Below are 16,318 nucleotides of genomic sequence, written 5' to 3' on the forward strand. Positions count from 1 at the left end.
CAGGGAAGCGCTAATTACCTTGTCGGCGATTTTATGCCCAGCGTATTATATAGTATCCCTATTGGAACCGGGGCCTGAACCGGGGCCTGAACCGGGACCTAATTGAATGTGCCGTCTGTGCCGCCAGATGAACTTTTTCTTTGCACCACTTGACTGTCTACAGTCGCCAAGCCGCCCCGGTGCAGCCATCTAGCCTCAGGCCTGACGGGTTGCAACTTGCGATGGGCTACTTTGAAGAGAACGATAGGTTGTCCAACCGCTCTTGGCTTTACTGCTCCGGTCCGGTGACACTAAGTAATCTTTGAATACCCATTCCATCGTAATCAAATACGGCTGTCCTTTCGTCCATGCTCCTTGCCCACGAACAGAGCAATACGATAATGAATTCAAGAATAGTCGCGGGCCGAAGAACATCATGGAAAAAAATCTGGGAGAAGAAGGCGCTTATCCTCAGACACCTTAATCCCGTGCGTATTTATATTCAGAGTCCATCATCTTGGTATAAGTCCCCCTGCATAATTGGCACAATGGGACTCTCTACATAAGCGTGGTCTCGCCTGCGCATCATCATCATCATAATCACATCTCCTATCCCGCCCAATGATAGTTCGGTACACCCGGCAGCGGCACCTGGGACATGGCCCCCTGTATTTGAGGCGACACTCTCGTGCTGGCGCCCGGGTTCGGCGCCAACGGTTGCACCTGGTAGTGCTGGGCTGGTTGCTGCTGCTGCTGCTGCGGCGGCGGCGGCTGCTGAGACAGTGGTGGCGGCGGCTGTTGCGGTTGCTCAATCATGCGCTCCCGCACCCCGAGCCAACTCCATAGCTCGCTCGAGATGCTTTCGAAGCTCTCCTTCAGCGGCAGCGCATTGTCCCACCTCTCGCCAAACTTTTGCAACGTCTCGACCACCTGTCGCAGGCAACGCAAGCTGCGGGATAGGTTGCTTTCGGCCGGCAGCTGCCGGGGGGGAAGTGGAGGGGGAGGTGCGGCGCCCGGACGAGTGATGGGGATCTGGGGAAGGGCGCCGGAGAGAAGGGCATCGAAGCCATCTTGGAGAACGGTGACGAGTTGGGTTGCAATGAAGTAGACCTTGAGAACATCGTGATACGTGTGAAAGGCTGCATTGCCGGGGTCGCTGCGGTGGGCGATGGTGTGGATCGAGTTCACGTAGGCAATGGCGTGCTCGAAAATGAGAGCCCGTGTGTAGGGAGTGAGGTTGGGAGCTCTGGCCGACGGGGCGAGACAGTAGACGTAGCTGTAGCGAAGCTCGATGTCAAAAAGCTCCCTAATCGGGGCCGGGAGTGTATGGGGTAGGGATTCGCTCCATTCGCGCATGTCCAGGCACATCTGCCAGATAAAGGCGGAGGCGTCGGGGAGCGGAGTGGGTTCGGACTGGAAGAGGATTTGGTACCAGCTGGACTGCTTGCGGCGAAACTCGAAGAAGAGTTTCGCCGGCTGTGTACCCTGGGGACCCGTCATGGCGCCTTCTGGGATGGACTTGCGACGGCCCGAGGTCAGGCGGCCGACAGAACTGCTTGGGTAGTCCACGTTCATGGAGTCGTCGGTAAATCCAAAGGCACGGGCATGTGCCATGCTGATGGCTCTATAGAGTGGCGTTAGCAAAGCGAGCGGTCTTTATGACAACGGGCGACGCGACGGGGCAATTCGTCTGGGATGACGACTTAGTCTACTGACCTGTCGAGGGAGTAGACGCAGTAAAATAAAGCCCTGCGCATATCGAGGGCGCTGGCATCGCCGACTTGATTCCGCGGAGGATCTTGGTGGAAGCCCATGTCCATGACGGCCCGGCAGGCAAAGCCGATGAGATGCCAGCTGTCAAAATGAGCCGGGTCCAGCATGGAGTACTGGACAAAGAGGATGAGCGATTGTATCTGGGCAACGTAGCCAGGGGTCAGGGAGGCATCGGCGTAGGGCAGGGCGCGGGCGGCAAAGTCCACGGCGTTTCGGTAATAGTCGTCGTTCCGGTTTCGGCTCTGGGCGACGTAGCCGATGGCGAGGACCATGTAGGCCAGCCAATAGTCCGAATCCTGGATGACGCGGTCGTCCTGATGATACATGTCGTCCAGGACGGTCAAGAGCTTGGTCTCGGGGAAGCAAGGGTAGAGGGCCCAAATGTGCGTCATGTAATACTGGACGATTGGTTGAGTCTCGTGACGTGGTGGCAACGGCTTGGATGTCGTCTCGGGGAGATTGTCGTTGGCCGAAGCAGCGAGGACGAACAGGCCAAAGGACATGTTGTTGATTGAAGGCTCAAAGTCGCGTGATGTCGCATCAACCGACCTAAGACATGACGCGGTTAGCTGGATGGAGGATGGACGGGCAAGAACAAGATGGGGATGATGGGGTTTGACAAAAGACACGTGGAAGCCTCATGAACGAACACGAAAGCGGCTGGAGGGAGCGTACAGGGAGCCGAAATCCGATACGAGAGAGTTCATGTGAGCATCCTCTCGCTTCCTGGCGGCCTTGCGATGGATGGCCGCCCGAATCTTGGCCAAGGAGTCTTTGCGGTCATACTGCTGGGGCGGCTCGTCGACATCGTATAGATTGACGGAGGCTTTCCTGGAGCGAGCAAAGGCAAGACGGCGTTCGAGCTTTTCTATCCTGAGTTCCAGGGCTGCGACGTAGCTGTACAACAGTTAGCTCTCGAGGTTTCGGGTTCAAAAAGATTCGGCTCGGAAGAAAGTGATAAGACAAGACGTTACCTTCGCTCTTTGCCTCGGGCGAACTGGTCGTTGGCACTGGAACACTCTTTCTCGCGACCGGCCTTCTCACAGGCTGTGCATGCTGGTAACTTCCCATCGCACTGACAAACGAATTCCCGTCAGCTTTTCATGTCGCGTTTTTTTTTCTTTCAGGTCCCTGTTGCGAGGGGGCAAGGAAATGATAGTCCACGAAGCAAAGAAAGAGGCATGATGAGTACCTTCACCTTGGCAGCTCGACCTGCAGACGGCAGCGGTTAACCTCACATGGCAGATGGCAGGCGGTTTGGCGCGGGCAAACGGCGGCAACTCACATCTCGAACATGCGGATACAGGCCGCGATACGCGAAGGAGGGGGTTATCCGAGAAGCTTGATCTCGGCATGGTACGGAACGAGACACGCGGTGGGCGGCTGTCTGGAGATCGAGAGTAGGTAGGCGATAGTGTAGTGTCGGCGGAGTGGGTACCCAGAGAGAGGAGGTTTAAAGTGGTGATGATGATAACAATACCAACAATAATTACCCACAATGATCAATGATGAGAGATGGAGAGAAGAAGGCCGTGACTCGTAAGGGAAGTGGTAGTCAGTTCGTCAATCGCGGGGCGCTGCAGTTTGTGGCCGAGTGCGTTGTGTGACGGTCCGTCGGGGATATATCGTTTCGCATAGGGCATGCGACAAGCGCGAGGCTGTTTGGAGAGAGCAGATGAGGACAAGTCGTGCGACGAGGGAATTGGACGGAAGAGTGGTCGGGTCGTCGGGTTTGCCTGACGCGCCGATTGAAGTGTGGATCGACAGTCCTACCCCAGGAGCCCCGCTACCGAGCTTCCGCCTCCGTACGCACGCGGCTACGAGGCTGTGTGCGTCGCTTGCGCGGCAAAGGTGCCGCGGTAGAAGGGGTTTGGCCCTGGGCTGTCCGTCACAGGGCTGAAGCGTAGGGGTCAGATGGGAAGGGTTGCACGAGGTCGGCCCACGTTGCTCACGTGTATGCGTTGAGGTACTTCCGTAGGTGTTTGAAGCTCGATTAAGAAAGTTCCTGAGAACGATATTCGTCCACTGGGCGATTGTGCTGGATCAAATTGCCGAGACAGCGGAGATGAGGGAAGGACATTGGTGCGAGAGGATGATCTAGGTATGATCGATGATGATTCAACCAAGAGGGGTGAGATTGCAGTGCACTGTTACTAATTTTAGTCATCTTTTTGGGGGGGGTCAATGTGAGCTTGGACCAGGTACAACGTAGACGTTGAAATGAACGTTCGCATGTGATCGCGGGGGAGACGTTTTGATTCCATCTAGACATGTTATAGCTGTGGATACCTTATAGTTGGGTACGAATAGTGCCGTTGTAGTGTATTTCACTCATACAACGTACCTACGTCGTGCCTTACGTACGAAACGAGAGGAAGGAGGGACCCACTAACAAGGTAAGGTTTCAGACTGAGATCACCAGAAACCGAACGCGTACCTGTGCCGCGTATTCGTACACGTATGTACAGTAAGTCGACACAAATGTCGAACAAATATACCCCCTACGCCTGCCTATTGGCGTGGAGTTGTAAGTACATTTGCTCGACAGCTTTGTCTCGTCACTGTACATAGCCTTCATACCAGGCAGGCTATGTATCCGTTCCTCCCGGCTCACAGCGGGGAAGCTTCGGGTGAGGGAGCTAAAGAACCCCACTGCGGAGTACCTCCCATCCTTTCCACCGTCTCTTCTTCAAAATCACACTATGAAGAGACCACACCACACGCTCAGATTGTATGTACGTACATGTACACGTACTGTGTCGATATAGGGGTCCGGTGGGAGGCTCCTGCCATTTCCTCTACATACTCCGTCGTTCTTACCACTGCAACTCCCACGCTGTTGTACCTGCGTCAGGGACGCAGTTTACATGACATGGAAAGTGCTCCCATACTCCATTGTACTTCTGTCCTGGTACAGTGACTCTGTAAGGTATGTAATACGTACGTTGCAGTTGTGGTAATTGGTAGTGGCTGTGGTTCTTACGTGTACCGGTACAGTACTCCCTCGGGGTTAGCTCCACGCACGGACCCGAACCCTCTGCTACTATCTTGGGTACTATTCCTATTCCTACCGCGCACGCGCACCCTGTGTACGAAGTACATACGCAGTAGTGTACAATCGGTACAATCGATTCACGCTTCTTCCGCCGTCCCTCCACACCAATATCCAATTCTTACACTTTCAAACAACAACAGACGTCGGCTCCCTTCGAATTGCGCCTCTCAAACACTTCCCTCGCGTCTGTTTCTCCTTGAAAAAATAATCCCATCGATTTTAACCGACGCATACAGCTATCTCGCACCATCTCGACCAGGTTGCACGAAACGAGAGATTCCAAACCCCACCACACGCACTCCTTCCACGACGTGACACCGATTTCTCGAGCCTTACAGCTTTGCGGCAGCCCGACATCCCGCTATTTTCTTCCGTTTCGCCTTCTCGATTTCCGGTCTTCTCGGTTTGAACTCTGCTGTTCACCCGTCATCGACACATTTCTCCCTCTCTTCTCGCCGTTTGCGCCCATTTGTCGCACGAGGGACCGGACCCTTAAAGCTCAACCCCTCAGATCCCGAACCTCGTGATACCAACGTGAAGTCCTTGCCTATATCGGTTCGATCTATTGCGTCTCGTCTCGTCTCGGGACTCTTTCGTCCCCATCATCGTGGGCCATGAATGCGGCCGACGTCTACCGGCAAGCCCCAGGCTTCAATGCCTACTTCCCCCCTGGGCCGCAAACCGCACATCTCCCCCCACAACCCCTTTACAATCCAGCACCGCGCTCTGGGCCTCCAACTTCCGCTCTACCTCGACGCCAGGGAAACCAGCAGCTCGACGATGACGATAGTTCCTCGCATCCTGCTCGAATCGCCCATACCCTGACTGCTTGCTGCCGTTGCCGCCAGGTGAGTCTCGTGCCCCTGTCCAGCCCCGAGAGAAACCTACCTCTGAACCTTCACTGACCATGGCCCTCTCTACTTTTTTTTCTCCCGTCTTCTAGAGGAAAACACGATGCGATCCCACCCTTCCCCGCTGCTTGCCGTGCGAGCGATCCGGCTCCATATGCGAATACTACGACGCCTCGAAGGGCCGCAAGATTGGCCGCAGCTACGTCGTCAAGCTCCAGGAAAAGGTCCGCCAGCTCGAGGCTGAGCTGGCCCAGTATACCGACGAGGACAACGACCGGCCCCGCACCAACGAGGATGTTGTTCGTCCAGGCGGCCTGGTCCGTCTCCCCGGCTCCGACGAGCCCCCGCGATACCTGGGCCCGAGCAGCGGCATCGCCATGACCCGCCTCGTCATGGAACAGGCAAAGGCCTTCACCGATTCCAACCGCATCTCGGACCTCATCCCCGAGGTGCGCGCCAGGAGGCAGACCCGCATGCAGTCCATCGCCATGAGCAACCCCGTAAAGCGGAGGAAGAGCCATTATCCCACCACCAGCGCTCACCCGGCCAAGACCTTGCCCGCTCGTCACGTCGCCAACAAGCTCGTAGATATTTTCTGCCAGCGGTGTGAGTCTTTTTTCCCTTCAAGTCATTGTCATTATCCCTTACCTATAAACCGCAATTTCTCACAGTCTGGTGACAGCCCAGGTCTTTTGGCCCACTTTGCACGAAAAGTTATTCATCAGCGACCTCGAGGCCGTCTTTGCCGGCGACTCCGATCCACACAAGAACTTTATCTGTCATATGGTCTTCGCCATTAGCCTCCAGCAGCTCGGCCTGCACTATGCTGGCCTCGCCGATAGTTACTATCTTGCTGCCATGGAGTATCTCGAAAAGGTCATCCGTCCAAAGGATCTCAAGACGCTGCAGTGCCTGGCCCTCATCTGCCAGTACTCTCTCTTGACCCCGACCCGCGTGTCCATCTACTACGTCGTCGGCATGGCCACGCGCATCTGCCAGGCCGGCGGGCTCTGCGACGAGAAGACCATCTCCGCCAGCTTCGCCATGGGCTTGATGGATCCCCTGACCCTCGACATGCGCCGCCGGCTTTCCTACATCATCTCCTCCATGGAAATGGGTCTCGCCTATAGCATGGGTCGCCCCAACGGGCTCGCCAAGGGGGACGATGTTATGGACGTCAAGCCCTTCGCCCCCGTGGGCGACGAGCACATCACCGAGGACGGCATCCGGCCAGCTCCGCCCAGCGAGAAGAAGATTATTGCCATTCACTTTTTCAAAATGAGGGTCCTGCAGTCGGAGATTAAGCGGATCCTCTACGAAAAGAAACGCCCCGAGCCACGGGACGAATCCCACCTGTGGTTTGCCAAGATGGAGAAGGATATCCAGGACTGGGTTGATAGCTCGCCGCAGAATCCGGCCTGGTACAAAGCATGGTTAGTTTGCCTCCCTTTCTTTTCCCTTTTTTTTCTCTTTTTCCCCTTTTTCCACCTCCGCTCACCTCGTCTGCTTAGGTGCGCCGGCCATGCTCATCAGCTGCGCATCTCCCTCTACCGCCCGTCCCCACAAGTCCCCAAACCGTCAGCGCGGGCTGCCACCATGTGCTACGACTCGGCCGCGTACATCATCAACCTGTCCAAGTTCCAGATGGAAAAGTCAGCCACCGATATTACCTGGGTTTTCGTCTCGAATCTGTTCATGTGCCTGAACATCCTGCTATGGGCTGTATCGTACGCCGAGATTAGGCAGGCCCATTCCCGGGGGGAAGTAGACGAGCTCATCCAGGTGGCCCTCGACACCCTCGACCAAGAAGCGTGCTCCCAGCGGTGGCCGGGGTCCGCTGCGGCCTCGCACTTGTATTCCATTCTCGCCAAAGCGTGCCTGCAGGTCTACGACGCAAGGGAGCCGCCAGCAGCGCCACCGGATGCCCTCTTCGACCTCAACACGCTCCATGACCCGTCAGGACCGCTGGGCATGCCGTTCAAGGCCAACGGCCCTCCGCAGTTCGGCGCCGTCTTCAATGCCACCCCGGAAGCGATGAACGCCTTTGGCTACGAGAGCAACCAAAACCATGCGGTCCACCCAACCTTCCGATCCAACTCCATCTTCATGAGTCCCCCGTCTTACGAGTCGGGGTCGGGCCGCCGATACTCCACGTACCCGCCGGAGTCGTCCCTGGATGACTCGACCCCACCGACCGTCAACCCGGCCCGATGTCCGACATTGGCCATGTCGGGTCCCAGCAACCCCGCGAACGCCATGCCCACTCCCCCGGACTCACACAACGCGTCGGTTCGGTCCGTCGAGACGCCAGGCAGCGCGAGGTCCACGGTTTCCCCCCCGTCGGGGTCGTACTCGACGCCCACCATGAATCACTCGACGCCCACCATGAATCACTCGACGCCTACCATGGATCACTCGACACCTACCATGGATCACTCGACACCCACCATGGCCCAATCGTCTCCTGCTGTCCCAGGAGCCAACCACGTTACGATGCCGAACATGCCCCCTCCGGCTCACCCACACCCCCCGTACCCTCTGCAGCCCAAAATGCCTGATGAAACCCAGCCGCAGCAGCGTGAACCCACGTTCGCTGTGCCACCAAACTCCGAACTCAGCATTCCACAGCGTCCTCTCCCTTCCGACGACATCACTGACTGGTTCGCCCCGCCATCATTCATGTCGCCATATACTTTCAACCCCATGAACAACAACGGTTTCTTCCAAGACCTTCAGATGAATGGCTACGGCAACGTCCAGGGAGCCGGACTGGGGTTGGGACAGTTCAACAACATGGGCTCCTTCTCCGGCTCAATGGCGGGCTGGAACCCCGAGCGCCAGGACAGCCTGACACAGGAGCAACAGATCGAACTCATGAACGCGTTGGAGAATGAAGGGCTGGGCGAAATCGATGCGCTCTTGAGTATCGATACGAACGCCGCCCCGGGTATCCCCACGAGCAATGGCTGGTCTTGAGCTGAGTGGGGCCCTGCACGTTTCACGACACTTCTTGCGGTCTGTTCTGGGTTTATAGTTCTGGTTGTTTAGAAGACGCAGGGAGATGCATATGAACGGCGTGCATGATTTCTTTTCTTTCTTTGATACCAACATGCATCATGATGGGTGGGATACCCCGGCGCGGGACTGGGACGGACGAGCATTTGGTTTAGAGGAGTTTGAGGGTGATGGTCATGGTTATGGTATACAGCATTGGTTGACCAAATTGAAATCGGAACGTCCTAGGAACCGTTTGTCCAGAAGGGCTTGTCATCTCCAGATGGGTGTTTGCTGATTGTCGGGTCAGCTTGGCAGTTCAAACTGCAGTATAATTACACCTGCCGCTGCCGTGCTTGCTTCCTCCCTGCATCCTTCTTGTTTTCTTTGTTTGAGAGGCATACAGCTACATAGTCAATATCGCAAGCTGCTTGCAAGGGATCTGTCCTGGGATAGCTTGACGATACTGGCTCGACTGCTGTTTGCTTCGCCGAGGGACGTAAACTCGGGATAGAAAGCTCTTTGAAAGAATGTTTGTCTTGCAACCAAAACGTGTCACCGCGACGACTGGATGCCTTTTATCCCTTCCCTGCAGTCGGCGAGGGTGGTTGTCCAGCGCAGTGCAGCAGGATAGCAGAACCGAACCCAGAAACGCTTGGATAAAAGGTCGAACGAAGGTCTCGGAAAGAAATGATTTATGCCCCTATTTGGACTGCTTCGTATACAGATGCCCCGGCCGTGTCGCCCGTCGTCAGCCCAACCCCTTCCAAACACCGTAGTCTAAAGGATGGGATAACAGTGGCCTTGTTGTGAATTCTTCCGGCCGTTTTGTTATCGTACAGACAGGTTCCCTCTCGTGGTCTTCCGCGACTCCTCTTGAACGCCCTTTAATGTCAGGGCCAGGTTAATGGCACTCGACACGGCACACATAAGGGTACAAGCCACCCAAGCACAATGCTGCTGCATTCGTTTCCGAATCATCGTCGAGAAACTAGTAGAGCGCCGTGCGTCCAGAGTCACCTACGTCCTCCGTTCGACCGGCGTATAGCCCGGTTCCGTCGCTAGATACTACCTAGCTCTGGCACAGGACAGCGGCATGCTGGCCATTCGCCACCAGCTTATCACTTCACGTCAATTGACTGTCCGGCTCGGCTAGCCTGCGCGAACAATGGGCGTGTGAAGGTTCTTCGCATGGAACGGCAATGATCGGTGTCGCTCCCAAACGAGTCCACAGTTGTTGCACAGTGACTAGAGTTGGCATGCCGAATTAGCAGGGGGTTCCAAACATGGTGAAAAAAGGGGGAAAAGGGAGAAGAAGAAAAAGGGGAAAGGAGAAGACGTACCCTCGGCCTGTTCGGCCCATCTCGTACAGCCCATACACTGGTCCCCTGTATGCCGCAATGGTCGCACCTCCACGCCATCCTCTCCTGCTCGGTAAGCGCCCCGCCACCAGCACCACCGTATCCTACATCCGGGGTCCCCCGGCCGCCCGGGGTTCCGGACCTGCCGGGGGGACTCAAGCTGCCGCGAAAGCGTCGCTTCTTCTTCGTGCGCTCGCCGCGTCCCATGCGCTCTTCCTCCGTGTCGACGACGCTGCCAAAGCCCGAGAAGGGCACGCCGCCGACCATTCCCGAAGTGGAACTGAACCGCGCCGTCTCGCGGCGCAGTCGGCGGATCGCCCGCTCGCGGTCGCCCTCGCGCTTCTCCAGCTCCTCCTTGGTCAGCGTCTCGACCCTGGGCTGCCACGCGTCGCCGAGGGAATCGGGGTCGTAGCGCCACCCGGCCTCTGCGCCGTGGGCCGCGTCGTTGGCAATCTCGGCCAGCCCGCCCCACCCGCCGACGAGACCGCCGGCCTCGCAGGCTTCCTTCTTGAGTCGGAGGACGGCCTCGTAGATGGCGTGCGTCATGGCCGACACCCACTCGCCCGTCAGGCCGAGGTCGGCGCAGGTTTGCTTGGCAAAGGCCTCGGCGGTGCCCGGTGGGTGGAGGAGCGACCACTCGAACTTGTCGGTGTAGAGGGTCTGGGCGAGGGTGATGTTGAGGGTGATGATGCACCGGTACGTATCGTCGGGGTTGTAGTCGTCCGAGTCGGGGGTGATGGCGGTCGCTTGCGCCGCCACGCCGCGCGCGGGTGCGGTGGTGCTCTTTGGGTCGGATGGTGTGGCCGGGCCGCCGGCGCTTTGCGCGGGGGTGTCGGCGCGGCTGGGCCCAGGCGGCGCAGGAGTAGGCGTGTTACCCGCCTCGTCGTTGGGTTTCGGTGTGCCGGCTGCTGCTGCTGCTGCTGCCGCCGTCTCGCCTGGCCCCAAGGTCCGCGTTTGGTTGTGGAATAACGGGTGCATTGCGACGCCGGCATACTCTTCGAGCTGGGTGCGGATCTGCTTGCTGATCTCCTGAATGGTCTGGAGCCTGTTGGGCAGGTCGAGGTCCTGTACCAGAACCTGGGCAAAGTAATCGGTGGTGATGGCCGACTCGTGAAGATTCCAGAGAAAAATGTCACGCAGACGGTAGGGGACGGTCATTTCTCCCGGCCGGTATTGCGGTAGTGACGCATCGTAGCCGGGGGTGGGAGGCCACGCCGGGGCGGGTACAAAGGCGGGAATCTCGAGATCGATGCGTACGGGGACCAAGGTGACGGGGAGACTCGCTTGGTATATATTGTGGGTGTCGGTCCTGGCGTAGCGACCCTTGGCAAGCCAGTCTCTCCATATTCCCTGCAACTCGACGGGTTCCGCCGTGTCCTTTCCGAACTTCTCGGTCAAATCTTGCCTGTTGGGTGTCTCTTCCTTCCGCTGGTTTCGTAGGCTGCTCGGCCGACGGCGGTTGTCGTCTTCGTCATCGTCGAGATCGTCGTAGCCGTCTTCGGCGTAATTGATGATGGTGGTGCCGCGCTTTGTCGTGCGAGAGATGGGGCCCGTGGCGGCGGCCGGAAAGACGGGGGTCAGGAGCGCATTGTTGTATGTTCGCAGCCGAGGCGCGTAGGTCGACTGGCACGCCTGCGGTTTTTCTCTGGATTCCATCTTGGTTACGCTTTGGTCGGAAGGGAATCCCGTCACCGCATGTCGGACCGTCGGTAACTTTTTGGCTGTCTGTCCAAGGAGAACGACCTGCGCAGGTCGCAGCCGACCCTCGGTGCTCGTCTCGGGGGGTCAATGAATACTGAGTCGCAAAGCGAGGTGTTCTGAGAGAACTTCGTTAAGAATTGAATCTGAACTTTGTGGGCGATGGATAATTGGTGGATTGTGGCGGTCTGTGTTCCCCACGTTGGTCGTGATGATCGCGCGAGGATGGATGATGGGATTGATGGGAACTCGACGAGGAGCGCGTCAGAAAATCCTGGGACTCCAGTGTACGTACCACTATCTGATTACCTAAGTGAACTGACAAACTCACCGAGATACCGAATGTGGGGAACTTGTCACCGAACATCTGTGGAGAAAGTGCCGAAATTTAACCGGAATCCCCACCACCCCACCCAACGACGTCTCTTCCACTCTTGCCCCTGAACCCCTGAACCCCTGAAAGGAGGAAGACACTCAAAGAGGAACTCAACCACCCATACTTGCGGTAGGTAGAATATCAACACAAATACAGAGGTTCCCATGGAGCCAAGCCATCCACTCCTACCTATATCTGGATATAATATCTCTGTATTTCCATGCACTTCTTCCCAACTGCATAAGGAGGCAAGGCCAGGTTTAACTGACTCCGAAACGTATTGCAAACTCCTGGTTCGGCAGATGGCTTATTGACATGAATGGAGCTGTCAATGGAATACTCATTAAAAATGGCTAAAACTGGAAAGAGCAGCAACTGATTGTACGCAAGGTGGAGACGGTAGACGACTAGACGTTGTAGAACACAGGAGCGGCTTTGGACGACAGGATCATGACCTACCAAGTAATGTCATCCTAGCCATTTCAATATCTACAGGCTACGTACATGCCAGTCGTTTCACGCAATGAAGCTATTGAGGCAAGCTGCTTATAATTCAAAATCCTGGCAGTCGCTTCCATTTGTTTGGCCTGGACAGATACCATTGAGAAGCTGCAATATAGCCAAGATTGGTAGGAAAGGCTTTGCTGCAGGGTCATCAAGCAAAGCAACTTGACAAGTGCCGGAACCACGCGCTTTCACCTGGGGTAGACGTCAAAACACAGCAAGCTGCATATTGTAGCTATGAAAGAAAATCATAAGCATCGGGACCAAATATCATGTATTCTATCTGACAGGCAGCAGAATATTCGTGGAGTGTCTTTGGTAAGATTACTGTTTGTATGTGTCCTAGCTGCACCTTTTTAGAATGGCACGCTTGGCATATGTCCATTCATAAAGCAAACTGTTATTGGACATCTATCCCTTGCAGAGAGGAAGAGACAGCATTCACTGTTAGGACAAGCATGAACAATGTTTGTCTCTTTTCGCTCGTGTTGACTAGTATCATACCGCTACGTTGCCACGACTCTAAATTCATATTCCATGCCTATCCTCTGTTGCGCTTTCTTATAGGTTTAACTGCGATTGTCTCCTACTGTTTTATTACTGTCCTCCGTAAAGTCCCTGTCCAAGATGTAAGTAAGTGTGGACACATTTGGGCTAGGCGAGGCATGTCTGCATCGTGAGAAACCAGGTTCATAGAAGAATAACATAAATGGCTTTCTCAAAGAATATTGTACATGTCCGTCTATTCACAGATAGTAGGTTCTGATACCTGCAAGGAAAGAAGCAGTTTGACCGCAAAACAAACTGCTTTCCTTTGTGGTCTATATCTCGTCACATCAGACCTCCTCCCTTACCTGCCAACTCTGTTCTTTCCTCTTAAGCCGGGTCACTATATTCTCACGCCCCTCAAGGGGTGAGTAGCTGGATCCTGGGCCACCTTCTCTAGACGGAGGTTAGTGATCCAACTCATCAAGTCAGGAAAGAAGCTGCCTCCTTCCGCGAAACTAGATCGTCATTGTTGGTGATCTGGGTAATTTGCTAACCAAGCCGGATCACTCAAGGCTCCCAGGAACAGTATAAATATCCCATAGATTTCCTCCAAACTCAGCCTCTCTCTCTTTTACCTCTGCATCCCACGCAGCTTTCAGTCTATTAACAGTCATAATAGCCATCTCGCTCAAGCTTTCCCTCTATCACTCTTAGCTACCTTCATACGGTCTTCAGACACTACTACTATCACATTCTCTCCAACTATCAAGCACGCTTCCTGCAACCATGTTCGCCAAGGCTTTCATCACTGCTCTTGCTATGGCCTCTCTCGGTCTCGGTGCTGCCATCGATGGCAACAAGTGAGTTTTGCCCTTGTTTCTCTTGTTCCTGATTCTCTCTGCCCCAGTCTTCTCTATGTTATGATTCTTTTATATTGGCATTTGTATTCTTTCCTGTCTTGCCTTATCATTTCGTATCTAACAGTCTCTTCTCTTTTTCTCTTTAGTATCGGCGAACTCCAGGCTCGTCAGGACATGTCCAAGGGCCCTTTTAAAGGCGACCTCACCTACTACGATACCGGTCTTGGTGCTTGCGGCTTCAATGATGCCGGTCGTCGTGGAATTGTCGCTCTTTCCCAGCATAAGATGGGCGCCCTTTCTAATAACAACCCCCTCTGCAACCGCCGCGTTCGCCTTCACGCCAATGGAAAGACTGTTGAGGGCGTGGTTCGCGATAAGTGCATGGGTTGCGCCAAGGGGGACATTGATGTCAGCCGTGACATGTTCGCCGCCCTCTATGACCTTGGTGTTGGTCGTGCTCCTGTCACCTGGGAGCTCATCTAAGGGGTCAATCTTGTCTGCGCGCAGTATATACTGTTTGTACTGGCCACATCAGACACGTTCTTCGGTTCGCTTTGCTATCATTAATGAAATTTGGGGAGGAAATAACAATGATTTTTGTGATCGCCATAAGGTTGTGCAGCATCGGGAATGGCTTAGGAGAGATGGCACTTTTCACCCTCACTAGTTAGTGCTAATATCGGCCTTTATGGCCTCGTCAATGAACTGGTTCATTCATTATCACCAAAATATGCTACTAATATCTTCGTTCTTTTTGCCTTGTTGGTTTTCTGTTGTGAATGCCGGTGTGGCTTTGTGCTTATAATGGTATGCCGCCCTGTGGTTGTAATATCTGAACGCCTCACGTGTATCTTGCTTGGTACTGCTGATGTTTCTATGTTTTTCGTTTCGTATCTTCATGTGTCTAGTCCAGTCTGCATAAGCCAGGTGTCCGATGATCCCATTAGCAGCACTCTTATTCCTAGATCTGAAAACCTATATATCTGGTTGGTTGTCAGCATGTCCCTACTACGGTCCACGTTTGTTTACGCATCACAGAACCACTTACCTATATTATCAGGTATGAGCTGATGTCGTTATAAAGAAAATAGTATTCCGGAGCGCAAACACCTCTGCGACTCTGTCTCACTGGCGGTGCTTGTGATCCAGGTGCGCTTGGAGGCGTCCTGGTAGAGTTCTATGCATCTGTCAGTTCCGAGCCGGCTTCACTCCAAGTCTCCTGTTTCCCAACACAATCTCTACCTCCATCTATTCAAACACGCGAACCTATTCGGAATCTGTGACGTTCGAAATGCGATTCCATTTATATTCCAACCTGGGGATCAACTTGGGTCATAGGACGGACACTTACATTATAATAATAAGAAAGTTATGGTGACGATACGAACGGTTAACCGTGAGGAGGAGAAAAAGAAAACGGACGCAATTAGTAGTGGGTGACCTTATACCACTCCTCAATGTGCTCACGTACTGGCTGGCGCTGCGAGAGCTGGGGTTGGTTGTTGGTGGTTGTTAGAGACCAACTTCCCGACGGTCTGCCACGTAAAACTCGGAGTACTCGGCAGCCTCGCGGATAGCTTCCCGCTCGGGGGGTGGAAGGAGTAGCATAATAAACTGCGCATTGGCAGTGAATGACTTTAGACCCTCTCGGTACTCGGGTGAGTCTCGTTTACACGAATTGCTTGATATACAGGTCGGCGAACCGACACTCCAAAACGACCATGAGACGGCATGGCCGCTTGTCAACTGTGGTTGTGGCGGTGGATGTTATAATAGAACGCTTAGATACAGAGGCTGTAGATAACATCCTAACCCTCAGGGCCCTGCGAGGGGGGCGAAGCATCCAAGATAACTTTGCGGTTCTCGGAATTACTGTGGTTATTCTGTGCTTAATATTATGCATATACCTCCACTGTGCTGAGATAGCACTGGAAGAAATAGAGTGTAAATGAATAGGTAAAATAGTTGTTAGGCAAGTAAAAGCTTCTTCTGGCTGATCAATAGTAAGTAGGTAGGGAGGAAGATGTGTCTATCTCATTCATTCTTATCCACGTACTGCCGACGACCTATTTATAACAAAAATATCTCTCTAAATTACCTAGGACTGAGTGTTGTTGCCCATGTTGTCAACTACTGTATCAGTCGCGATGGTGATCCTCAATGTTCTCTTCGTTTTGTCTCTGATTGCCTCCACTCGCACAAACTCACTTGTACTGACTATGCATTTCTGCGCCATCATGAGCACCTACATTGATTTTTGTTTATGTTTGCCATTAGGGGGAGAGAGTGTGTGTGTCTGTGTGTATGTGTGTGAAATTGCTATTTGCTGATTCATAGCGACCTGTCTGTTTGCTCCTATCTATACTCCCAGTCCTAAT

The 16,318-nt window shown here is 54.3% G+C and overlaps 5 protein-coding genes across 5 annotated transcripts; 3 read left to right on the top strand and 2 right to left on the bottom strand.

Annotated features, from left to right (window-relative positions):
* Positions 1-106: 106 nt before the first annotated feature.
* On the top strand, positions 107-463 carry ACRALDRAFT_208077 (uncharacterized protein; the record flags this gene model as incomplete). Its single annotated transcript, XM_071022388.1, has 3 exons — positions 107-117; positions 164-284; positions 371-463. 3 exons carry the CDS (start codon positions 107-109, stop codon positions 461-463), a joined length of 225 nt encoding a protein of 74 aa, XP_070878011.1.
* Positions 464-588: 125 nt separating this feature from the next.
* ACRALDRAFT_2100824 (uncharacterized protein) lies at positions 589-3,107 on the bottom strand (the record flags this gene model as incomplete). Its single annotated transcript, XM_071023028.1, has 6 exons — positions 589-1,603; positions 1,696-2,301; positions 2,428-2,649; positions 2,727-2,827; positions 2,945-2,964; positions 3,038-3,107. 6 exons carry the CDS (start codon positions 3,105-3,107, stop codon positions 589-591), a joined length of 2,034 nt encoding a protein of 677 aa, XP_070878012.1.
* Positions 3,108-4,967: 1,860 nt separating this feature from the next.
* ACRALDRAFT_1080586 (uncharacterized protein) lies at positions 4,968-8,935 on the top strand. The gene is made up of 4 exons (XM_071019045.1): positions 4,968-5,655; positions 5,751-6,264; positions 6,341-7,091; positions 7,170-8,935. Exons 1-4 carry the CDS (start codon positions 5,422-5,424, stop codon positions 8,632-8,634), a joined length of 2,964 nt encoding a protein of 987 aa, XP_070878013.1. The 5' UTR covers positions 4,968-5,421; the 3' UTR covers positions 8,635-8,935.
* Positions 8,936-9,306: 371 nt separating this feature from the next.
* ACRALDRAFT_1075330 (uncharacterized protein) lies at positions 9,307-11,945 on the bottom strand. Its single transcript, XM_071018367.1, has 2 exons — positions 9,996-11,945; positions 9,307-9,900 (listed from the first exon to the last, which is right to left on the bottom strand). Exons 1-2 carry the CDS (start codon positions 11,667-11,669, stop codon positions 9,805-9,807), a joined length of 1,770 nt encoding a protein of 589 aa, XP_070878014.1. The 5' UTR covers positions 11,670-11,945; the 3' UTR covers positions 9,307-9,804.
* Positions 11,946-13,866: 1,921 nt separating this feature from the next.
* ACRALDRAFT_1069142 (uncharacterized protein) lies at positions 13,867-14,423 on the top strand (the record flags this gene model as incomplete). Its single annotated transcript, XM_071017636.1, has 2 exons — positions 13,867-13,940; positions 14,087-14,423. The coding sequence occupies 2 exons, from the start codon at positions 13,867-13,869 to the stop codon at positions 14,421-14,423; spliced, it is 411 nt and encodes a 136-aa protein (XP_070878015.1).
* Between the last annotated feature and the right edge of the window lie 1,895 nt (positions 14,424-16,318).

This window comes from Sodiomyces alcalophilus, assembly GCF_042370955.1.
Source record: "Sodiomyces alcalophilus JCM 7366 unplaced genomic scaffold ACRALscaffold_2, whole genome shotgun sequence".
NCBI classification, from domain to species: domain Eukaryota; kingdom Fungi; phylum Ascomycota; class Sordariomycetes; order Glomerellales; family Plectosphaerellaceae; genus Sodiomyces; species Sodiomyces alcalophilus.